The sequence below is a fragment of the Oncorhynchus nerka genome, linkage group LG19 (assembly GCF_034236695.1).
Source record: "Oncorhynchus nerka isolate Pitt River linkage group LG19, Oner_Uvic_2.0, whole genome shotgun sequence".
Lineage (NCBI taxonomy): Eukaryota > Metazoa > Chordata > Actinopteri > Salmoniformes > Salmonidae > Oncorhynchus > Oncorhynchus nerka.
In genome coordinates this window covers 18879537-18904377 of record NC_088414.1, presented here as the reverse complement: position 1 = coordinate 18904377, position 24841 = coordinate 18879537, and the positions used below count along the sequence as shown (strand labels likewise).

The 24841-nt window shown below is 42.7% G+C and overlaps 1 protein-coding gene across 2 annotated transcripts in view; it reads left to right on the top strand.

The window, feature by feature from the left end:
• The window catches only part of LOC115101146 (atrial natriuretic peptide receptor 2-like), a 44044-nt gene that overhangs the window by 17493 nt on the left and 1710 nt on the right, over positions 1-24841 (top strand). Inside the window, exons 8-20 of one of the 2 annotated variants that reach the window (XM_029620391.2) lie at positions 3935-4055; positions 6050-6124; positions 7151-7228; positions 9119-9223; positions 9470-9541; positions 12854-13013; positions 13136-13291; positions 13703-13871; positions 15426-15572; positions 16253-16376; positions 22835-22903; positions 22994-23168; positions 24403-24501. In XM_029620391.2, coding sequence (XP_029476251.1) covers positions 3935-4055; positions 6050-6124; positions 7151-7228; positions 9119-9223; positions 9470-9541; positions 12854-13013; positions 13136-13291; positions 13703-13871; positions 15426-15572; positions 16253-16376; positions 22835-22903; positions 22994-23168; positions 24403-24501 — 1550 coding nt within the window. Of the gene's footprint in view, positions 1-3934; positions 4056-6028; positions 6125-7150; positions 7229-9118; positions 9224-9469; positions 9542-12853; positions 13014-13135; positions 13292-13702; positions 13872-15425; positions 15573-16252; positions 16377-22834; positions 22904-22993; positions 23169-24402; positions 24502-24841 lie in introns of both variants that reach the window. The other variant, XM_065004768.1, reaches the window with a different exon arrangement.

Here is a 24841-nt window from a genome sequence, read left to right as displayed (position 1 = left end):
CAAACGGTTCTATTTTTGTTTCATCAGACCAGAGGACATTTCTTCAAAAGTATGATCATTGTCCCCATATGCAGTTGCAAACCGTAGTCTGGCTTTTTTATGGCGGTTTTGGAGCAGTGGCTTCTTCCTTGCTGAGCGGCCTTTTAGGTTATGTCGATATAGGACTCGTTTTACTGTGGATATAGATACTTATGTACCTGTTTCCTCCAGCATTTTCACAAGGTCCATTGCTGTTCTGCTGTTGCTGGATTGATTTGCACTTTTCGCACCAAAGTACGTTCATCTCTAGGAGACAGAAGGTGTCCTCTTCCTGAGCGGTATGGTGGCTGCGTGGTCCCACGGTGTTTATACTTGCGTACTATTGTTTGTACAGATGAACGTGGTACCTTCAGGCGTTTGGAAATTTCTCCAATGGATGAACCAAACTTGTGGAGGTCTACAATTTTTTTCTGAGGACTTGGCTGATTTCTTTTGATTTTCCCATGATGTCAAGCAAAGAGGCAGTGAGTTTGAAGGTGGCCTTGAAATACATCCACAGATACACCTCCAATTGACTCAAATTATGTCAATTAGCCTATCAGCAGCTTCTAAAGCCATTACATAATTTTCCAAGCAGTTTAAAGGCACAGTCAACTTAGTGTATGTAAACTTCTGACCCACAGGAATTGTGATACAGTGAATTATAAGTGAAATAATCTGTCTGTAAACAATTGTGGAATAATTACTTGTGTCATGCACAAAGTAGATGCACTAACTGACTTGCCAAAACTATAGTTTGTTAATTAACAAGAAATTTGTGGAGAGGTTGAAAAACGAGTTTTAATGACTCCAACATAAGTGTATGTAAACTTCCGACTTCAACTGTACATACTTACTCATTCAAGGGTTTTCTTTATTTTTACTATTTTCTACATTGTAGAAAAGTAATGAAGACATCAAAACTATGGAATCATGTGAGATATTTTTATGAAATATGAAATAAATTAGCAAAAAATTCTAAAAACACATTTTCACCTTGTCATTATGTGGTATTGTGTGTAGATGTGTGAGGAAAAACATTTGATTTAATCCATTTTGAAACACAGCAAAACGTGTAATAAGTCCAGGGGTATGTATACTTTCTGAAGGCACTGTAGTTGTAACGCCTGCATCGTTACACTCGCATAATAATCATTAACACGTTACTTTGTTATTATTCTTTACACTGAATGTAGACTGAGATCTTTGGTTGATCCCCACTCGCATTGTATGAACTTTGCTACAAACATGTTTGTGAACTGATCTAGAGTTGTAGTGAGTTTTCAGAAATAAGTTATAGTTTTGCATAATTGGCTTTTTAATTGCGGTGGCAAAAAAAAACACCCGTGTGCTTATGCATCTGCAGGAAAAATAATTGGTACTCTGAACCCTGTCTATCTAGAGAAACATGTGAATGTTTGCGCTTGCTCTTCATGCAGTTGGAGTTTTGAGCTGTAAATAAAAGCATCTACTGTCACCCCAAATACTGATGTTAACATTGTCCGTCACAGGTGGAACCTTGATAATTCATATTAATTCTGTTTTAAATATTAAAACATTAATTTGCCTCTCTATTTGTCAGGATGTTAATGACCAAAGCTTTATCATTACTTATCACAGTTTCTTTCAAATGTATGCCTGGGCCTCCCGGGTGGCGCAGTGGTCTAGGGGTCTGTGCCACCAGAGACTCTGGGTTCGCCGCCCAGGCTCTGTCGCAGCCGGCCACGATCGGGAGGTCCGTGGGGCGACGCACAATTGGCCTAGTCTTGTCCGGGTTAGAGAGGGTTTGGCCGGTAGGGATATCCTTAACTCATCGCGCACCAGCGACTCCTGTGGCGGGCCGGGCGCAGTGCACGCTAAACCAGGTCGCCAGGTACACAGTGTTTCCTCCGACACATTGGTGCGGCTGGCTTCCGGGTTGGATGCGCTCTGTGTTAAGAAGCAGTGCGGCTTGGTTGGGTTGTGTTTCGGAGGACGAATGGCTTTCGACCTTCGTCTCTCCCGAGCCCGTACGGGAGTTGTAGCGATGAGACAAGATAGTAACTACTAACAATTGGATACCACGAAATTGGGGAGAAAAGGGGGTAAAAAAAATGAATGTCTTAGAGACTGAAAAGTGAAACAGAAACAAGTGCATATAGACATATTTGTGGGCCATTAGCTTTAAATGAAACTCCATGGTTTGGTCATATATGGGGTTCTCTTATACCAAATGTGAACACACATTTTCTCACGGACGTCACCATTTATTGTGTGATTTTCTTCCATGTGTATCGTGCACCATTCAAAGGAGGGTCAGCTTAGCTTTCTAATGACGTCTGACTAGGGTTTAAATGTGTGTGCGGTGTGAGGGGGAAGTTGAGCAGAACCTACTAGGCTATGTAGTTTAATGGAGAGTTGGTCCAGCAAAGGTATTCACATATGGGATTTATGAAACAATAGAGCTAGTGTGGAGCCCCACACTCTGGTGCTGCGGCTGCCAGAGGCCTGCAAACGAAGGCCTTTAAATAGAAAAATACTTTTTGGGAAGAGATAATTGGTTTAATGGTGTTTCCTGCCCTGAAAGGTTGTGCTGCTCCCCTGCAATGATGTGAAATTTCCATTCTTCCATACGGGCACAGTCCAGAGAGCTTATATACCCACCGGCATGGAACAAATAACGTTACAAAATTGATTGTTTGTTGATTTGTGTATCTGGTTTTTGTTTTTACAAATTGTAGCTGATCAGACACCAACTTATCTTGTAGTTCTTATTGTTTGGTACAACTTACGTCTGTTTTTGAAGTTTCTGAATTTAAACCCTATTAAAAACAGAATTTAAAACAGTTTCCTGCTTAGTCAAGGAGTCACTTGAAAGCCCAGTGCCCTTTTTTAATACTCTAAACTGTCTGGAATGCAGGGCCATGGAGGTTTTCAATGTTAGGACCCAGCAAAAGGTTTTTGGACTGTTTGACTTGAAAATGTGCTCTAAAAGAAACAAATAATAGTCTCTTTTGGGGCCAACTCGGGTGGCTCAGTAGAAGCATAAAATCCACCAATATGCAAACGCTGCAATAATCCACTGCCACCATCTGGAAGTGTTTTACACCTTTTAGATTGGCCTGGAATGTGTGGGCTCTGCTCTTTTCAATGTGTCAAACTAATAAGGATTTCCCCCGCAAAATGCTCACTTTCTCAACATTTGAGCTATGCTTGAGGAAAATAGTTTAATTTTAAAAACATGGACTTTTCGCAGCAAATCGGTGAATGCTGAGAAGCACCAGGTCCTGAGAGATCTGCACCAGATGTGTTGATTCACTTGGATATTTTTTTTCCAAGTCTCAGAGTGACTGCCAGTTATACTGGTGTTTTAAAAATAACACCAGAAAAAACGTCCTGAAATCCGTGACCTGAAAATTAAAATGTCAATAAATATTTAAGTGGGCTATTTTTGGTCACCCAGTATTTTCTGTTGGACTGTTAACTTGCAGTTACAGTAACTTGCCGTTCGATCAAATTCACGGAGGAAGCATTGCAGTATTACTTTATTACAGACTTATTATTCACTATACCACAACTTATATTTGATCATTTTTTTAGTAGAGCTGTTTACAATTCAAACTATACCCTCTGACAGTGTTAGACTACTGAACCCAAATCATTCAACAACTGCATTTAACAGATAGTATCTGAGAAAATATCACTGACAAAAAGATGAATATCTCATTTGAAATGGCAAGTTTCAATTCTGTTGAAAAATCACAAATACATTGCTCATCAGTAATGATTCTGTCATGGCTGATGATTCTGTAATTTCTGTTTCACCAATCTGATAACAACCATTCCATGCATACTGCATTCACATGTGAGCGTTCAGTTCTGTGCCTTTGTTGTAAAACCCCTTTATTAATGTGTCCCCCTGCTGTTCCTGTTGAAGGAAGCTGAAGCTGGAGAAGGAGTTGGCTGGAATGCTGTGGAGGATAAAGTGGGAGGACCTGCAGTTTGAGAGCCCCAACAAATACCCCAAAAAAGCAGGCAGCCGTCTGACACTCTCACAGGTACGTTTGTCTCTGAAATATCCTGTCAAGACTCAAAGAGTTCAAACCAATGAATGGTCTGTAGTATGTTGTATATTAGTCATTCAGAGCAATCTCATATTATGCCTAAAAGATTTCCTCACAATTTGATCTTACTATTGAATTTCTATTTATCAGTACCGTAGTCCTGGCACTGCAGTACGTCAGAGATTAAGACGTTCTTGTTTCTCTGGCAGATTAGAATTCCATTTTAGTCAGTGAAATGAAAGGCTCATCCTCTCTATAGACCTAAAGTATCACAGAGGATAGATATCTGTCTCTGGGTACTATTATTGATGTCATTATTGTTTAGTAGCAAACAAAATAGCAAACATGGCATTAACATGTGTTAACATGTCAGTGTCTACATACAGAACATGTTTTACACCGAGAGAGAAACAGAGAAAGACAGAGAAGGAGTGAAAGAGGGTCCAAATCATTTGTTAGTTTACACATTCTTGAAAGTCTTCCCAGTGGTTTATTGAAGGTTGCAGGGTTTGCAATGGCAGACTCATATTAAATGATTGTTACAATATCCCCAAGTCTGGCCCATACATACATACAATTCATATGTTGTTGTTTTTTATATTACAACAGTTGCTTCGAGAAAGAGATTTTGTTTAACAAAGTAATAGCTTGTCGACAAAATGATTGGCACCCCTGTTCTATTTTCATGTTATCTGACCATAGCACCACCTGGAGTTTTGATCAACTGCATTGGCACATTGGATTGGAACCGGTGCTTTGGTCAGGTGACATGAAAATAGAGCTCTTTGGCCACACACGCCAGTGGTGGGTTTGGCGTTGAAAAACAGAAGCATATGCAGAAAAATGTGGTTGTGGATCTTTTTTATGTTTTTTCTTCCACTGGTCCTGGGGCCCTTGTATCATGAACTTTACCAAGTACCAGGACATTTTAGACAAAACCTGGTTGCCTCTGCCAGGAGGCTGACACTTGGCTGCAATTGGATCTTCTAGCAAGACAGCAACCCCAAGCACTAATCATAATCCACAAAGAAATGGTTAATTGGCCATAAAATCAACATTTTGCCATGGTCATCTCAGTCTCCGGACATGAACAACATTGAAACCCTGTAGTTTGAATTGAAGAGGGCAGTTCATAAGAGCAGAGTAGACCAAATAATATCAAGGATCTGAAGATTCTGAGATTCTGTGTGGAGGAATGGTCTAATATCCCTCCCAATGTGTTCTCCAATCTCATACAGTTTGTTTGAAAAAGGCTCAGTGTCATTATCCTCACAAGGGGAGAGTGAGAGTATTGCAAATAGGGGTGCTACTCATTTTTTAAATAATATTTGTATTATTTGTTAAACAAAATTTGTTTCTCTGAGCAATTGTATTAGTATAAAATAACAATTTATATATTTTTTTGCATACAATATAGCTCAGTATTTGTATTATTTTATAGTCTTTTTTTTGCTCGTCTTTATCAAGGGTGCCAATAATTACACACTTACAGTACACATGCACAGGAATTCATGCACACACTTTCTTCATTACAAGTTTTACAGTCCAATTCCTGGGATAAAACTGTGGAAAACATGTTGATTTACAAAACAAATGTATTTTCCAGTATACCATGTGTTGCCAATATTTGCATTATTTACTAATATGTGGTGCATGCTGACACTTAATATATTCCCTCACTCCCTTTCATTCACCCTGTGCACGCTCGTTCCTACACATACATCTCCCCAGAATTCTGTTTGGCATATGAAAACATGCCAATTCTTCATTTACCTGGCAAATATACACTGAGCCTTTTTCAAAAATGTTTTGAGATATGAATAAAATGTTAAATCTCTGAAAATAACTCAATTGTATCAGTGAACATTGTATCGTTGCATTGTATATTTGTACATTTAATAATAACCAAACTGAACCTAATTGTAGTGTACCTGAACATTTCTCTGACTGTATCTTATCTGAGAAAGGATACTTGTTACTCCTTCCAGAGAGGCTCCAGCTACGGCTCCTTGATAACTGCCCATGGAAAATATCAGCTATTTGCTAAAACAGGCTATTTTAAGGTAAGGCTTTCTGAGTTGTGATATTTTCAACTCCTGCTCACTCCTTCACACCCACACATGTGCATGCTCACAGAGGAGATGGATAGGAGAGTGGGCGAGCTCCGCAGAGCTCAGCTCAGATGGCTGGTGAGACACAGAGTGTGGTTCACATCCCACCTCGCAGTCTGGACACCGCTAGCAACTTGTTGTTAATGTTTCTGTTTAACGAGTCTATTGAGAGGGTGGAGGAATATAATATCAATGTCAGGCCTTGAATGTTGATACGTGGCTGTTGGCTACATGTAACAATTTAGTTTGTTCTTCTATTCAACCATATAGGATTATATCCCTATGATCAAGTATCCAAAGTTTGTGTATTTTTCTCACTTTTTCTAGTTAGAATTCACACCTTGGATTTGATGGTACTTTCTCTGTAGATTGACTTATCTTTACATATCAAAGTGACAGATATAACTCTCCATCTCGGTAGCATAGAACAGATGTTAAATATAGCTGGCATATATACCATACACTATTATATCTACACTATAGTCCACCTATTGTCCCGTGTGTTTTCCCCTTTACCTTTCAAGAATTCTGTGAAAAATATGCGTAGATATGTTCCCATTAGCATTATATTTGTCCTTTTCATTCTTCCCAATGAATGGATGCCTGTCCGTCACACAGATCCCATAGATGGTCACATTTAGGTCTCTCCTATTGAATTGTCACAGTCATAGAAAAATAATACTATAGGCCAGTGTTTCCCAAACTCGGTCCTGGGGCCTCGCAGGGGTGCCATTTTGTTTTTCCCACTACACAGCTGATTCAAATAATCAAAGCTTGATGATGAGTTGATTCTTTGAATGAGCTGTGTAGTGCTAGGGCAAAAACTAAAACGTGCACCCAAGGGGGTGACCCAGGACTGAGTTTGGGAAACCCTACTAAAGAACATATCTCTATAGTCCCAGTACACTACACAGCAGTCTGTCGCTCAACCTGCAGTAGAAGGTTTTTAATCTCCATCTCTTTATCTCTTTGACACAGGGCAACCTGGTGGCCATCAAACATGTGAACAAGAAGAGGATCGAGCTGACCAGACAAGTGCTGTTCGAGCTCAAACATGTAAGTCCAGACCAGTACCCAATGTTTTACTGTGTATGTCTGCTGTTATTACTTAAAGTTATTGTCATAAAGTCTGGTGGGTTGTTTTAACTCCTTACTGCCTCACTGCAGAGGGGTATCCATTCCTGAAGCGTTTGTTAAGATTAGTCCAGCGAGTGGTCTTTTCCCTTTATACGTCATTGATGATTTAGTGTTATTGGCTGCTATAGAGACCACTCACCTGATTTCCCCAGGTTTGAACCAGTCACCGATGAAAGGACTTGGGTCTAAACTAGTAAACAGTCTGACCCTCCTGGACTAGAGTTGAATGTCCCTTTACCGGGGCACTGCCTCATGTTGTTTTAGGCGAGCATGCCTCTGTTTATGACCCCTCTGCAGCAGCAGTATTAGAATTAGGCTCTCCCACTGAGGTGGTAAAACCAGTGTGGGCATTGGGGGCTGTGTGCTGAATCATTACAAAGTTGTTCGAAGGAGGGCCTCTTTCACGCCGCTACAGGAGATGTCTTATTACTGAACCTGTGCTGCTGCTGTTAAAGACTCAGATCCTCAAACGTCCTCGAACATCAGCTGCAACAGCTGTGGATGAAGAAAATTGTCTCCATTTTGGGAATTACTTTTTATGAGACAGTGACAGAGAAATGTGGGAAAAAAGAATTACGTCCGACTTGAAACACGATGTGGGAACGACAAAACACTGCTGAAACATATTAGTTTCAGGCTAATGAAAGGCCAGACGTTAGTCAGTGCTATCATCGGATCTCTGGGTCTGTATTAATTGAGTTATCATCTGTGCCATGGATAAGGCTCTGGGCAGCCTAGGCCCCACCCCCTCGCTCTCTCGCTCTGAACTGTGGCCCAGTGGATGGGAAGGCCCTGGATGCCTCTACTCAGCGATGGCGGGTGGGCGGCGCACTCAGGAGAGACACCAGTCTGAGCTGGCTGCTCATCAGACGCCCCAGGGACCTGATCGGCTGTCAGTTCCCCGCTCATGAAAGAGCCGACCAGATGAGGGAGAGAGGGGCCTGCCAATGGAAACTTAACCGTTTGTCTTTGAGGCTATCCTCCCCCTCTTCTCTCCTATCCTCCCTTTGCTAGTGTTCCGCAGGGGAAATTATATAGGCCAAAGGGTATGCTAACTTCTCCTGAGCTGTGAAACAGGAGCAACTGACTCCCTGGTTTTGGTGTTTCAGCAGCTGTCACTCACCTCTGTTAGTGAATCGGCCCCAAACCAAAACACACTGTACAGGTTATTCTCACTGTTTTTGGAAGTTTCACACTGCTCAGAGATATTATGTACATCCTCCCTGCCAGGGCATGGATGTATTGAAACAGAGAGGATGTGTGGACTGGATTCAATTTCGCTCTGTTGTTTATACATACACATCATATAGCATTTTTAAATACAGAGCACGCAACGCTTTCCTATGTGACAAGCCCGAACATCATTTATAGGATTTTGTTTTGTATGCTTTTATTTGACATGATTCATTTTTGGATGAGATCCCAGGTTGTAAAAAGAGGACATGGAATTAATGATAATTTTCCATGTAGTGCCTTTTACACGTTTGACTGCTATGCACTCATATTAGAGCCAGTACCTCCTTTCAACACCTCTGCATTTTTTCACATGCTGTAAGTTCCCACAACACTGCCTCATTCATAACCTCCCGGCCCAAGTTATTCACATGCACGTGTCAACTGGATGGCCAATGAAGGAATGCTATACTCAACGTGTAGAAAAGACACTGTACCAAAACCTGCACGGTGTAAATGGACTATTCTGATGAGGTGCTTTTTTTGGGGTTGCTTCTCTAGAAAGGAAAAACCATATCTATTGCCATATGAGCGCGAGAGAGAGAGAGATTTGAATGTCAATTTGTTTGTTTACAGATGAGAGATGTGCAGTTCAATCATTTAACCAGATTCATCGGTGCCTGCATTGACCCTCCCAACAACTGCATCGTGACTGAATATTGTCCCAGAGGTAGTCTTCAGGTAAGATCTCACAATCATTCCGTTTAATGGCATTTCAATTGTGTTTGCATGTTTTGCCAAGTATAATCACTTGGACCAACTAGAATATTGAAATGACCATTCGGTGTGGTCTTGCTAATTTTATTATTCATTCATTTATTATTCATTCAAATGATGGATACGTTATGTGAAACAGGGAGATGTCAGATGAATTAGAGCGATGTCAGGATTAGCGATGTCAGCTGAAAATTGTACTTCTACTTCCAGGACATTTTGGAGAATGAGAGCATCAATCTGGACTGGATGTTCCGCTATTCACTCATCAACGACATAGTCAAGGTATGTGTCCTGTTTGACAGCAGCCAACAATACATGTACTATGATTGTAACTGCAGTTGGGTTGTTTTGAGGTCACATGGGTACCTTATTAGGGCGGCGCACAATTGGCCCAGCGTCGTCCGGGTTAGGGGAGGGTTTGGCTGGGGTAGGCTATCATTGTAAATAAGAATTTGTTCTTAACTGACTTGCCTAGTTAAGTAAAGGTTCAATAAGAATGTCTAATGAATATTAGAGAGAGTAGGTATTGATGTAGCACATGTGGATGTGTGAAACTTACTTCTCAGGCTAAAGTGTCCCCACTTACACCAGCGAATAGCAAGCTTTTTGCGTGGTGCCGACTCGTAACACGTTTCAGGAGGGCGGTCGCGTGAGCTAGCAAGACAGAGGTCTTGGGTTCGAGCCTCGTCATGAGCTGAATCAGGAGGAGGTGTTGCTCGCTAATCAAGCCCTTTACATTGGCATCACACTTAGTATGACCGAAAACTTCACTCTGGTCTCATAGACTAGAAGTAACATAGTAGATTTAAATCCGGGACACTTAAATTAGTATGATATGTTATGTTTGGTGTGGTTACATAAGTCAGACGGTTACTTAAGGCAAAACCAGCAGTGGCTGGGCGTATAACACGAATGTCTAGCTACCCAAAGGTTGCGTGCTTGAATCTCATTACGGACCACCTTAGCATATTAGGTCATTAGTAACTTTGCAACTATTTAATACTTTCTAGCTACTTTGCAACTTTTTAACATGTTAGCTAACCCTTCCCCCACACATAATTTTTTATTGGTAGTCTTAAACAAATTTACTTTGAAACTAAAGTATACACCTCACACACATGGTTATGGGCTTAAAAAAGAAGACGCCTGTAGCATGTCAGATATAGAGTTGAAATGTATTACATTTAGAATTTTCATTCCAATATTACATTTTATATACAGGACCAGTCAAGTGTTTGGACACCTACTGATTCAAGGGTTTTTCTTAATTTCTTACTATTTTCTACATTGTAGAAGTGTAGTGAATACATCAAAACTATTAAATAACACATATGGAATCATGTAGTAACCACAAGTGTTAAACAACTCAAAATATAGTTTATATTTGAGTTTATTGATGACAACTTTACACACTCTTGGCATTCTCTCAACCAACTACATGAGGTAGTCACCTGGAATGCATTTCAATTAACAGGTGTGCCTTGTTAAAAGTACATTTGTGGAATTCCTTTCCTTAATGCATTTGAGCTAATCAGTTGTGTTGTGACAAGATAGGGGTGGTATACAAAAGATAGCCCAATTTGGTAAAAGACCAAGTCCATGTTATGGCAAGAACAGCTAAAATAAGCACAGAGAAACGACAGTTCATCATTACTTTAAGACATAAAGGTTCGTCAATCCGGAAAATTTCAAGAACTTTGAAAGTTTCTTCAAGTGCAGTCGCAAAAACCATCATGCGCTATGATGAAACTGGCTCTCACGAGGACCGCCACAGGAAAGGAAGACCTGAGTCACCTTTGCTGTAGAGGATAAGTTCATTAGAATGACCAGACTCAGAAATTGCAGCCCAAATAAATGATTCATAGAGTTCAAGTAACAGACACATCTCAACATCAACTGTTCAGAGGAATCAGGTCTTCATGGTTGAATTGCTGCAAAGAAACCACTACTAAAGGACACCAATAATAAGAAGAGGCTTGCTTGGGCCAAGAGACACGAGCAATGGACATTAGACAGGTGTACATCTGTCTTTTGGTATGATGAGTCCAAATTTGGGATTTTTGGCTCCAACCGCTGTGTCTTTGTGAGAGTAGGTGGACAGATGATCTTCGCATGTGTTGTGCACACCATGACGCATGGAGGAGGAGGTGTGATGGTGTGGGGGTGCTTTGCTGGTGACACTGTCAGTGATTTATTTAGAATTCAAGGCACGCTTAACCAGCATGGCTACCATAGTATTCTACACTGATACGCCATTCCATCTGGTTTGCGTTTAGTGGGACTATCATTTGTTTTTCAACAGAACAATGACCCAACAAACCTCCAGGCAGTGTAAGGGCTATTTGATCAAGAAGGAGAGTGATGTAGTGCTGCATCAGATGACCTGGCCTTCACAATCACTTGACCTCAACCCAATTGAGATGGGTTCCTCAATGAAGCAGGTTGAGAGAATGCCGGGTGTGCAAAGCTGTCATCAAGGCAAAGGGTGGCTACTTTGGAAAATCTAAAATATATTTAGATTTGTTTTTAACACCTTTTTTTTGTTACTACATGATTCCATATGTGTTATTTTATAGTTTTGATGTCTTCAATATTATTCTACAATGTAGAAAATTGTAAAAAATAAAGAAAACCCTTGAATGAGTAGGTGTATCCAAGCTTTTGACTGGTACTGTACATCACAAAAGACTGACAATAAAACCGTTCTACAAAGAAACACCGGAATTTTGACAGCTTTTCAAAATGATGTTGAGTAATTATGGAATTCTTAACATTTAACATTCCACCCATGAGGCCACTAGCTCGTTTGACTGCAGGAAAGGACTACCCCTTTAACCCAACTCTTAACCGTAACCCCTCTTACCCCTAGCCTTGCTAACGTCACCCACCTAGCTAGCGTTAGCCACCTACCTAATATAAGCCACAAAAAAATTGCAATTTGTAACATATCATACGAATTGTAACATCATATGTAATGTAACATTTCATGCTACAGGGAAACAGATTTACATTTACTATGTTACATCTACCCATGAGTCCAGGTTGAAAACTTAGAAAGCAACATAATGACAACATCGCTACAAAATTCCTTCCGCTTAATCAAATGTAATCATCCATGTATTTTCAGTAATTATTTTTAGCCTGCTCTAACAAAAGGGCTTTTTTATGTGGATCATGGAGGAAATTAACCAAATTACTGTTAAAATAACAGTCTGTCAAGCTGTCAACAACAGGGACTTTCTAACAAGCAAAAGGCACTATAAGCCACATTCTGACATACGCTCCTACAAATATTAGACATATATATATTTTTTTACCCTTATTTAACTAGGCAAGTCAGTTAAGAACAAATTCTTATTTTCAATGACGGCCTAGGAACAGTGGGTTAACTGCCTGTACAGGGGCAGAACGACAGTTTTGTACCTTGTCAGCTCGGGGATTTGAACTTGCAACCTTCCGGTTACCAGCCCAACGCTCTAACCACATTTCCATTTCGATCAAACTCAAAACACATTATTTCCACATGATCAGATGTGTATGTTGTCATGTAGGATATTTATTTTTGAACGGTCAATTTAATGCTTGCTCCGCCAGGGAATGAACTATCTTCACAACAGCTACATCGGCTCCCATGGAAATCTGAAGTCATCTAATTGTGTGGTGGACAGTCGATTTGTGTTGAAAATTACGGATTACGGCCTTGCCAGTTTCCGTTCATCATGTGAAAATGACGACTCGCACGCACTCTATGCAAGTAGGTCAACATTGTCAGCCGAGGTGATCACTTTGCCTCTTCACCAATGGAAGAAAACAAAATGGAGGATTGGATAAAGGAGAAGATGCTCAGTGGTTAATGTGAGTTTGTTGTGTTTCTAGAGAAGCTGTGGACGGCCCCTGAGTTGTTGATCTACGACAGACACCCTCCACAGGGCACCCAGAAAGGAGACGTGTACAGCTTTGGCATCATACTACAGGAGATAGCCCTGAGGAATGGACCCTTCTATGTGGACGGCATGGATCTGAGCCCCAAAGGTAAAACTAATTATACTAATAAATGCAGGTTGGCATTTATTGTAATGACTCATGTACTGGAGGCAGCTCTGCAGAGTGGTCACTATAACTGGCACAGCCACAAAGTCATCAAATCTGATTTTAAACCTAACCTAACCACTCTGCTAACCCTAATGCCTAACCCTTAACATGAATTAAGACCAAAAAGACTAACTTTTTTGCCCCATTTCCTCCTTCATGCATGTTCCCTAATGCATAAAGAAAATCATCTTCCGGGTTGGACCACTCCAGTCCTTGGTTCAAGGGCTGCAGTACTGCTGGTTTCAGTTCTCCCTAGGACTTTATGGATCGATCAATTTCCCAGAGACTGCAGTGCGCACGCACACACACGCACACACACACACTAACACTCCCCTATCTTGACTACTGCAGAGATAGTGCAGAAGGTGCGTAACGGCCAGAAGCCTTACTTCCGGCCCACCACAGACAACAGCTGCCACTGTGAGGAGCTGACCATCCTGATGGACAGCTGCTGGGCCGAGGACCCCGTCGAGCGGCCCGACTTTAGCCATATCAAGATCTACATCACCAAACTCAACAAGTGAGCACTGATCACCACCATGCCCCAAAATGGCTGCCTAGCTCCTCCATGTAGATCATATTTTCTTTGGATTTATTTTTATCAAGATGCTTGAAAAGGAGAATGGAGGAAATAATTGAAATAAGTTGATATTATCAAGAGATGCCAGAAAAGGGAATAGCATTAATATAAATAAGATGAAAGAAAGTGGTGCTGCTTATCACACACAAATAATTTCAGATCAGAGCGATAGGAAGTATTCATCCTCCACAAGTGTGGAGTTTATATTTATCTTCATGGCCTACCCCATGCATTATTCAGATGCATATTTTGGTTTCTGTGTGGGTGCGTGTTCCCTTGAGCTGGGCAGACCTGTCACAGAAGGAGAAATATGTGATCTACCTGCTGATCAAAATCCAGAAAACCTTGAAGATGTGGAGTGACCTCTGCAACCAAGAAAATCAAGTGCTTTATGAGCCGTGGGAGGAAATCAGACCCTGGTGTTTGTTTTGTCACCGGATGAAGCTTTCAGGGCCATACTCCTTTTCCCTACAACACCCCCACTATCAGATGTGTCCCCTTGCTGCAGAACTGTTTTCATGTCATTCAACGCTTCTGTATTTCTTACAAGTACAAAGGCTGTTTGTTTTGGCGAGTTAGACGTACTCCGTTTGAATTCTGACAGTTGTGACAGGGAGATCACAACACAGGTTGTGGTTCATTATATTGACTGGCGGCTTGGCCGTGTGGCTCAAAGCAGGGCTCTGGATCGGTCTGTCTGTCACGTTAACATATAGCCACTTGCATCGCTAGCCTCAGTGATACTTCTGGCCAATTCCACTGGCCTGAGGTAAGAGAGACATGATTGATACCTCTCAGAAGCACTTCATTTCATTACGTAAATATAATTTATTGACGTAGTGGCTGATGGCGTGTTATTTTTGGTGTGTGAAACCCTGGCTGAAGGACACAAGAACAAACAGGGTCTTTAGTAATCAGTGTCGTAAACGATCTGATGTAGCCCACATAAGGGGCTCTCACTTTGTGTATTACAAATGGCTGAATTGACTTCTCTGTAAGTGACCTTGATTACTATGATAACCATTCGGCTGGGTAAAGAATGTGAAATCTCTCCCCTCCTATGGGTCCTCAGTCCTCAGTGACAATCCTTATGATTCGGGGCCGGGGCCAGTCTATAGTGTACTTTAAGAGAGTAAGCTGTGTATCCTTCACGTGATTACCCTTGATGCACTGCTATTTACCACCGTCTGTAGTTAATGTCTTGATTTACCGTCGTGTTCCTCTACATGTGGGTGTATGATCTATGACCCATTAGAGATGTGGGAAAGATTCCAAACACTGAGTGTACAGTACTGGACAGCTACAGTATAGCCCTGAATGACTCAACCACTGTGCTGTATAGACAAAGGGTCTGAAAAGTACGACCATGAAGTCAGTTCTGAAATACGCATTGAATAGACCATATTAGGTGAGGTTAATGGAATGGAAAGATTTTTCATTTAGAATGTCAACAAATGAATGGGCATGTCATCTTTCTGTCTGTTTGTGTCACAGGGAGGGAAGTACCAGCATTCTGAACAACCTGCTGTCCAGGATGGAGCAGTACGCCAACAACCTGGAGAACCTGGTAGAGGAACGAACGCAAGCCTACCTGGAGGAGAAGAGAAAAGCCGAAAATCTACTTTACCAGATCTTGCCACAGTCAGAATAATTATTATTTGGATTCTCCTCTTGCACTATTATGTTTATACATCTGAACTTCTGATTTTCAAACAGAGAAAATTAGACTATTTCCTGTGTTGTGCCGTTCCACCTATTCATTGTTTAAATTCCACGGCGTGGAAGAGTGCATCAGCTTTCACTTCTATCTCACACTTTTTTTTAATATACACATTTACAGTTACGTAAGCAGAGAGGAGATGAAAGGGCAAGCCAAGATGGGAGCTGACAAGCAAACTTCTCATTAACCAGAACTAGGAGGAGAAATGTGATAGGGTTGTCTGTCTCAGTGGTGTAGTCACACTCATTTACCATCCCATTGTCTGCCCAAATGTCTCCCCCCAACTTTAAGCCCTTTTGACAGGCAGAACAGGGCCTGAGAAAACGGAGCGATACCTTCTCTCACTGCAGAATTCAGCCTATTTGACCAGAGTCCTGGGTTAACCTAGATACTAGTGCTACACTGTGCCTCTGGCTCTTTAATGTAATTACTGTACTTTAAAATATTCATGGAAAGGAAGTGATACTGTTAGGATCTGCTTATACTATAATTTTTCATTGTGGACCGTAGCTGCCAAGCTTACGGTCACTGTTGATTCATAGGTCTGTATTAGCATTTCACTCTGCATTGTTTTACTACATTTGTGTTCTCTTATCCACAGCTCAGTAGCAGAGCAGCTAAAGCGAGGGGAGACGGTCCAAGCGGAGGCATTTGACAGTGTGACAATCTACTTCAGTGACATTGTGGGCTTCACATCAATGTCAGCTGAGAGTACACCACTGCAGGTAAACCACTGTCCGTAGAGATATCCACTACTAACCAACATCAGATACATACCTTACACAATGGTATTCAAACTTTCTTATCGGGAGCCTCATTTTTTATTATTTTTTTTTGCTATAATTTCTTGGGACCCCACCCCAAATCAAATGACTCATAATTTTTACATCAAAAAATGATCATTTTCTTCTCTCTTATCCAAATTAAGAGAGCCAATAAATACATTTACTTATTCGTCTATCTTTCATATATATATATATATGTGTGTGTGTGTGTGTATTATTTGTTTTTTTAAATGTGTCGACCCCGACTTTGAATACCATATGTATGTGCAGTTAGTTTTGCTAAGTAAAATGCACTCAATATTTATTGAGTCAAAGTATTAATTCACCGTGGGAAATTAGACTTCCTGTATGGGTGGCGTTTATATTTATTGAACCTTTATTTAACTAGGCAAATCAGTTAAGAACAAATTCTTATTTACAATGACGACCTACCCCGGCGACACTGTGCCAATTGAGCACCGCCCTATGGGACTCTCAATCAAAGCGGGTTGTGATACAGCCTGAAATGGAACCAGGGTCTGTAGTGACGCCTCTGGCACTGAGATGCAGTGCCTTAGACCGCTGCGCCACTCAGGAGGATAAGAACGTTGTAACTGAAAGGTCGCTGGTTCTAATCCCGAGCCGACTAGGTAAAAACAATCTAGTTGATGTGCCCTTGAGCAAGGCATTTAACCCTAACTGCTCCTCTAAGTCGCGTTGGATAAACGTGTCTGCTAAATGACTACAATGTCAACTCTCCCAAGACACTCCGAGGAAGCTGACATGAAAGTTTAAATATATGCTGATCCAACAGCTCATTATAAGAAAAGAAGAGAATGTGAAGAGGAGCTTCTTTGTCACTTACGTAACCTCACAGAGCCTATTAGAGCACCTACCGTATGTCTCCTAGCATAAAGCATTCCCACACTGAGTCCACAACTCAAAATAGTACTGAGAGCTGAGAGCATGTTGACGCATTGTTGAGTCACTGGATGCCATAGCTGCAATGGAATTTCTTTCTCAGATGAAGAAGATTTCAAGACCACTCATATCCTTGAGAGACTCCCTTCAACAGGGTCTAAATGTACTCTGAGGATGAAAGGCCGATGGGATGGTTGTAATGGTCTCAATGGTTTTACGTGCAGTGCCCCAACATGTTATTTTTTTCCCCCAAACATTTTGGTCATTCAGAACTCTGAAATGTATCCAGAGGAACCAGGTTTTTTTCTTGATGCAACTTGTGCCAGGAATGAAGATGGTGTTACTGGAGTGTTTCTTCTAAAGTTGTGAAGATACTTTACAGCAGCGATTCTACACTGGTGTGTTGCGGGAGGCTTTGAGTGGCTTGCGGGTGTCAGTAAAAAAAAACAATAATTAAAAAAATACTGCATTCTGAATTGAAGCAACGTAAATCAAGTAGAAAGTGTGTCTGAAGAGGTGTAGCAAGGATCGGACCAAGATGCGGCGTGGTAAGTGTCCATGGTTGTTTATTTAAAAACATGAACTGAACACTCAATGAATACAAAACAATAAACGTGAACAAAACCGAAACAGTACCGTGTGGCGAACAAACACAGACACGGAAACAATCACCCACAAACACACAGTGAAACCCAGGCTACCTAAGTATGATTCCCAATCAGAGACAACTAATGACACCTGCCTCTGATTGAGAACCATACTAGGCCGAAACATAGAAATTCCCAAAACCTAGAAAAACAAACATAGACAACCCACCCAACTCACGCCCTGACCATACTAAATAAATACAAAACAAAGGAAATTAAGGTCAGAACGTGACAGTACCCCCAAAGGTGCGGACTCCGGCCGCAAAACCTTGACCTATAGGGGAGGGTCTGGGTGGGCGTCTGTCCGCGGTGGCGGTTCTGGTGTGGGACGCGGACCCCATTTCAACATTGTCTTAGTCCGCCTTATTGTCCGCCTCCGTGGCTTTCTCACCATGGCCACCCCTCTCAATGACCCCACTGGACAGAGGGGCAGCTCGGGACAGAGGGGCAGAAGCTCTGGACAGAGGGGCAGGAGCTCGGGACAGAGGGGCAGGGGCTCGGGACAGAGGGGCAGGGGCTCTGGCGCCTCTGGGCTGAGGGGCTCGGGACAGAGGGGCAGGGGCTCTGGCGCCTCTGGGCTGAGGGGCTCTGGCGCCTCTGGGCTGAGGGGCTCCGGCAGCGGCGCCGGACTGGGGGAGGCTCCGGCAGCGGCGCTGGACAGGCGGGACGCTCCCGCAGCGGCGCAGCGGCGCCGGACAGGCGGGAGGCTCCGGCAGCGGCGCCGGACAGGCGGGACGCTCGGCAGCGGCGCCGGACAGGCGGGACGCTGGGCGCTCCGGGCAGGCGGGACGCCTCCGGCAGCGGCGCCGGACAGGCGGGACGCTCCGGCAGCGGCGCCGGACAGCGGGACGCCTCCGGCAGCGGCGCCGGACAGGCGGGACGCTCCGGCAGCGGCGCCGGACAGGCGGATGCTCCGCAGCGGCGCCGGACAGGCGGGAGACTGCAGCGGCGCCGGACAGGCGGGACGCTCCGGCAGCGGCGCCGGACAGGCGGGACCACCTGCAGGGAGGAGACAGAGAGACAGCCTGGTGCGTGGGGCTGCCACAGGAACCACCAGGCTGGGGAGACCTTCAGGAGGCTTGGTGTTAGGAGGAGCCTGAAGGACCGGGCTGTGGGGGAGCACTGGAGCTCTGGTGCGCAACCTTGGCACCACTTCCCCAGGCTGGACAACTACTCTAGCCCGGACCCTCCAGAGTGCAGGCACAGGTTGAACCGGGCTGTGGGTAAGCACGGGAGATCTAGTGCTTACTACACGCACCTCTCCCTTTGGCTCCACTCCCACATTTGCCCGGCACGAGCGGAGCGCGGGCAGAGGACGCACTGCACCCTCCCAGCGCCCCGGAGACACAGCACGCAGAGCCGGCGCAGGATAACCTGGACCAAAACTGCGTACCGGCGACCAGACCCGCTGAGCAGGCACCATACGCCCTGGCTCAATGCCCACACTCGCATGGCACTCTCGGGGGGCTGCCCTATAGCGCACCGGGCTATGGGCACGCACTGGCGACACCGTGCGCTTAACCGCATAACACGGTGCCTGACCAGTAATGCGCTGCTTATCATAAGCACGAGGAGTGAGCTCAGGTCTGCTACCTGGCTTAGTACCACACCTCGTGTGCCCCCCCCCAAATAATTTGGGGCTGCCTCTCGTACCTGTCGCACTGCCGTGCTGGCTCCTCACATCGCTGGCTCCTCTCTCCGGCTGCCTCCGCTCTCCTAGCTGCCTCCACCTGTTCCCATGGAAGGCGATCCTTTCCCGCCAGGATCTCCTCCCAGGTGTAGCAACCCTTGCCGTCCAATACATCCTCCAATGTCCATTCCTCCTGTGATGCTGGCCGCTGTGGTTGCTGCTGCTGTCGTCGCTGCGGTTTTTTACCACGCCGCTCAGCTTTCGCTGCCTCCAGCTCTGCTTTAGGGCGGCGATTTTCCCCAGCCTGTGCCCAGGGTCCCTCTCTGTTCAGTATCTGCTCCCATGTCCAGGAGTCCTGTGATGCTGGCCGCTGTTGCTGCTGCTGCTGCTGTCGTCGCTGCGGTTTTTTACCACGCCGCTCGGTCCTTGGTGGGTGGGTGATTCTGTAATGGTTTTCCTCCTCTTCGTCTGAAGAGGAGGTGTAGCAAGGATCGGACCAAGATGCGGCGTGGTAAGTGTCCATGGTTGTTTATTTAAAAACATGAACTGAACACTCAATGAATACAAAACAATAAACGTGAACAAAACTGAAACAGTACCGTGTGGCGAACAAACACAGACACGGAAACAATCACCCACAAACACACAGTGAAACCCAGGCTACCTAAGTATGATTCCCAATCAGAGACAACTAATGACACCTGCCTCTGATTGAGAACCATACTAGGCCGAAACATAGAAATTCCCAAAACCTAGAAAAACAAACATAGACAACCCACCCAACTCACGCCCTGACCATACTAAATAAATACAAAACAAAGGAAATTAAGGTCAGAACGTGACAATAGTGCTGTTAGCAGTACTATTTTGGTTAATTTTGTGGTCTCAAGCCAGTAAGTTTATTAACATTCTTTATCATGAATATGGGCAAAATTGTATTATTGACAATGAAAGAGGTGGGAATGTTGTTCCCTTGTCATGTAATTGCTACATTTACTATCTGTGTAGCATAAAAATTTGTTTTCCAGATTGTATTTTGGCAATTATTTTTCATGATGAGAATATTGTATCGCAACTGAGACAACCTGGTTCAATTTGGGTTCCGAGGCAAAACCAGTTGAAGGACCACTGTTTTTTTTACCCAGACTGATCAATTCTATACATCCAGCAGAAAGCTACTTACAAGAACAGTCATACATCTACCTTTCAGCAAATGAATGTTCATATAGCCCAGAGCTAAGAAATCCATCCACTAGCTTTTAGTAGCAGTGTAATACAGTATATTGAATGTCTCAATAACTGTGCAGCCGTCTTCATCGACCTGGACAATGCTTTCGACTCAAATGTCAATCACTGCATTTTTATCGGTATACTTCTGGCCCTTCTTTGGATACTGTGTTAACAAACCTCCAAACGAGCTTCAATGCCATACAACGCTCCTTCCGCGACCTGCAACTGCTCTTAAATGCAAGTAAAACTAAATGCATGCCCTTCAACCGATCGCTGCCCGCACCTGCCCGCCCGTCTAACATCACTACTCTGGACGTTTCTGACTTAGAATATACAACTACATAATACACTACACTAATATAGAACTACAAATACCTAGGTGTCTGGTTAGACTGTAAATCCTCCTTCCAGACTCACATTAAGCATCTCCAATCCAAAATTAAATCTAGAATCGGCTTCCTATTCCGCAACATAGGATCCTTCACTCATGCTGCCAAACATAAAAACGGACTATCCTACCGATCCTTGACTTCGGCAATGTAATTTACAAAATAGCCTCCAACACTCAACACTCAACACACAATACTCAGCAAATTGGATGCAGTCTATCACAGTGCCATCCATTTTGTCACCAAAGCCCAATATACTACCCACCACTGCGACCTGTATGCTCTCGTTGGCATGGTCCTCGCTTCATATTCGTTGCCAAACCCACTGGCTCCAGGTCATCTATAAGTCTTCGCTAGGTAAAGCCCCGCCTTATCTCAGCTCACTGGTCACCATAGCAGCACATGCTCCAGCAGGTATATTTCACTGGAAATCCCCAAAGCTCAACTCCTCCTTTGGCCACCTTTCCTTCCAGTTCTCTGCTGCCAATGACTGGAACGAATTGCAAAAATCACTGAAGCTAGAGTCTTATCTCCCTCACCAACGTTAAGCATCAGCTGTCAGAGCAGCTTACCAATCATTGCACCTGTTCACAGCCCATCTGTAAATAGTCCACCCAACTACCTCATCTCCATATTGTTATATATTTTTTTGCTCCTTTGCACCCCAGTATCTCTACTTGCACATTCATCTTCTGCACTATCTATCACTCCAGTGTTCAATTGCTAAATTGTAATTATTTTGTCACTATGTACTATTTATTGCCTTACCTCCCTAATCTTACTACATTTGCACACACTGTATATAGATTTTTCTATTGTGTTATTGACTGTACATTTGTTTATCCCATGTGTAACTCTGTGTTCTTTGTGTCATACTGCTTTGCTTTATCTTGGCCAGGTCACAGTTGTAAATGAGAACTTGTTCTCAACTGGCTTACCTGGTTATATAAAGGTGAAATAAAGAAATGTATAAACTAGCACTGAAATAGTTTTCTGAACCCCATTTCTCTCTCCATGAGCACACTGAATCTCCTAACTAATAGCTACTCAGGGGCATTACAATAGTGAAACAGTAATTTGACGAATGAGAACATGAAACACTTCATATCTCTTTTTGAATAAACAGCTGATATTTTACGTAATTATTTATCTTAAAATTCTGAATCCTTTTTTTGAAAATGGGTTCCCAGTATTTAGTCTGTTGCATTGCTTTACTCATGCAAATGCATTTCTCAGTAATCTGAGGTTCTGGGAACTGGCCCAAGGCGGGGGAACAGACAGACATATTTTCATCTGACTGGGGGAACCATTGGGAGTTCATGCAGAACCACATCTCCGTCAATCACAGGGGCAAACCAAATGGAACATGCCTCATGAACGCACAAAGTGGAATTTACTATCTTTGGACACTTTATTTGAAATTGCTTCGTTTCACAAAAGTTTGCCACTAGCTAAATAAGTATTTCTGAAATAGAGACTGAGGGAGCAGAAGAGTAACGGTAGTATGCTTTTAGTGGTGGTGTTTCTGACCGTTTTAACCATGAACAACTGTTTATAGTTTACCTGAGTACTGTACCTAAAGTATTTCTAAATTCTCCGTAGGTTGTGACGGTGCTGAATGATCTTTACACCTGCTTTGATGCCATCATCGATAATTTTGATGTGTACAAGGTAAGTCAGAGTAATCATGTTTTTCGTTATTTTCAACCAGTGATATAATCACCTGTTTTACCTGCTGACATGTTGTCATGTATATCTCAGGTGGAGACCATTGGTGATGCGTACATGGTGGTGTCAGGGCTTCCGGTAAGGAATGGTAAACTCCACGCAAGAGAGATCGCTGGGATGTCATTAGCCTTACTAGAACAGGTGAAAACATTCAAGATTCGACACAGACCCCAAGACCAGCTACGGCTAAGGATAGGAATCCACACAGGTATCATTTCACATGGAGTTTGGAATTATTGTTAAAATGTTTTATGCTTAACTACTGTTGGAAGCTGGCAGTTAAAAAAAAAGTTTGTGTCCAGTTGAATTCATCTGTGTCTTTGGGAACTGCCCAATCCTTCTCCCTTATCCTTGGCTTCTACATAGTTACCGCCTAAAAAACTTGAATAAATCATAAAAGTTAAATCTTTCAATACCTCCTAAATGTTATATGATCTGCCCCCTAGCCATTGTCAGTTTATTTAATTCTATGACAAATAGCTTAAATCAGGTAAGGGAAACTTTGATGGGGGTTGGGGGCCACAAAAAAATGGTACTCATGAGGGGCTGCAGTGCCTCATGGGTTTTAAAGTACATTTCCTGCAATTGTACTTGTTTTGCCATTGGGCGTGGAGAAGATATTGCCATTTTCTAACTCATTTCATGCAATTCTACACATTTTGCCATAGGGTGGAGGAAAATGTTTGCAGTTTTTAATATGATAACTGACTACAAGTTTAGATAGCTGGCCGCTAGACTAACTTACCAATAAAACATGTTTTGCTGATATGGGCTAATTATGTGATCGCTTTTGCACAACCATGTTTTGAAATGGTACATTCTATTATTCTAACTCTCAACAGTAAGTTGAGACCCCTATTGAGTAAAAATGTTTAAATGATAAAACGTTTTATTTTTATCACTATTGCAAATAGTCGACTAGCCAAGAACTCATCTGTGATTCAATTGCCCACTTACCTATCCTGCCTATTCCTGCTTCATGATCACATAGGGCTTTTGCTCAGTCATTTTTATAAACTGTTGTGAATGGTTATGACCGTTGATTACAATATCTAGGTTTCAGGACATACTGTATTTCAGTTAAGAAATCTCTGGTAATTTCTCCAGTATTGACAATATTTGAACAAGTACAGGTCAAGCTTTTCTGGGTTTTTTTGTCCATAGCTCTCGGACATTATCTCATGCAGGCAGAATGTACAGTATATTCTTATTCAAACACTTGACATGAACATCACTGATAGGTCTTTCAACAGTCTGCGTGGGAGGTGCTCAATCCCATCATTTTTTGCATGCGTTGTTTGAGTTCAATCTAATCTTTCATGCTTTTTAAGTACACTTAACTTATCATGTGAGGTTCTGGTAATGAAAGAAATGCTACTTTATCTAAATGATGGTTTTCCATGTATATTTCCAGTATAATGCACTGCCTTTCTTCTGTTCAGGACCTGTCTGTGCTGGGGTGGTGGGTCTGAAAATGCCCAGATATTGTTTATTTGGAGATACTGTCAACACAGCGTCTCGGATGGAATCGAATGGAGAGGGTGAGTGTCAGATTCGGATCTCTGTTGTTCTATTTTAGTGGCTGTCAGCGCTTTTTAAATAAATAAATATTTGAACAAAACGCTGCTGCATGGAACAATGGTCACATTCTAGAATTCAATTGGGGAAAAATAAACATGTTTCAGTTGACACACTGACTACTAAGTACTCATTATTTGTTATTTATGTGGTATTTGCTCGGATTTGGATTTTGTGGTTGTTCGTCCACCGACTATTCCCTGTTGTATCGGTCTCATGCAATGGTGTTGTGAAAGACTGGTTCACCGTCATTATTTGTCTTAACTAAATCTGACTGATATCTTGTGTCTGAGAGTCCATGAC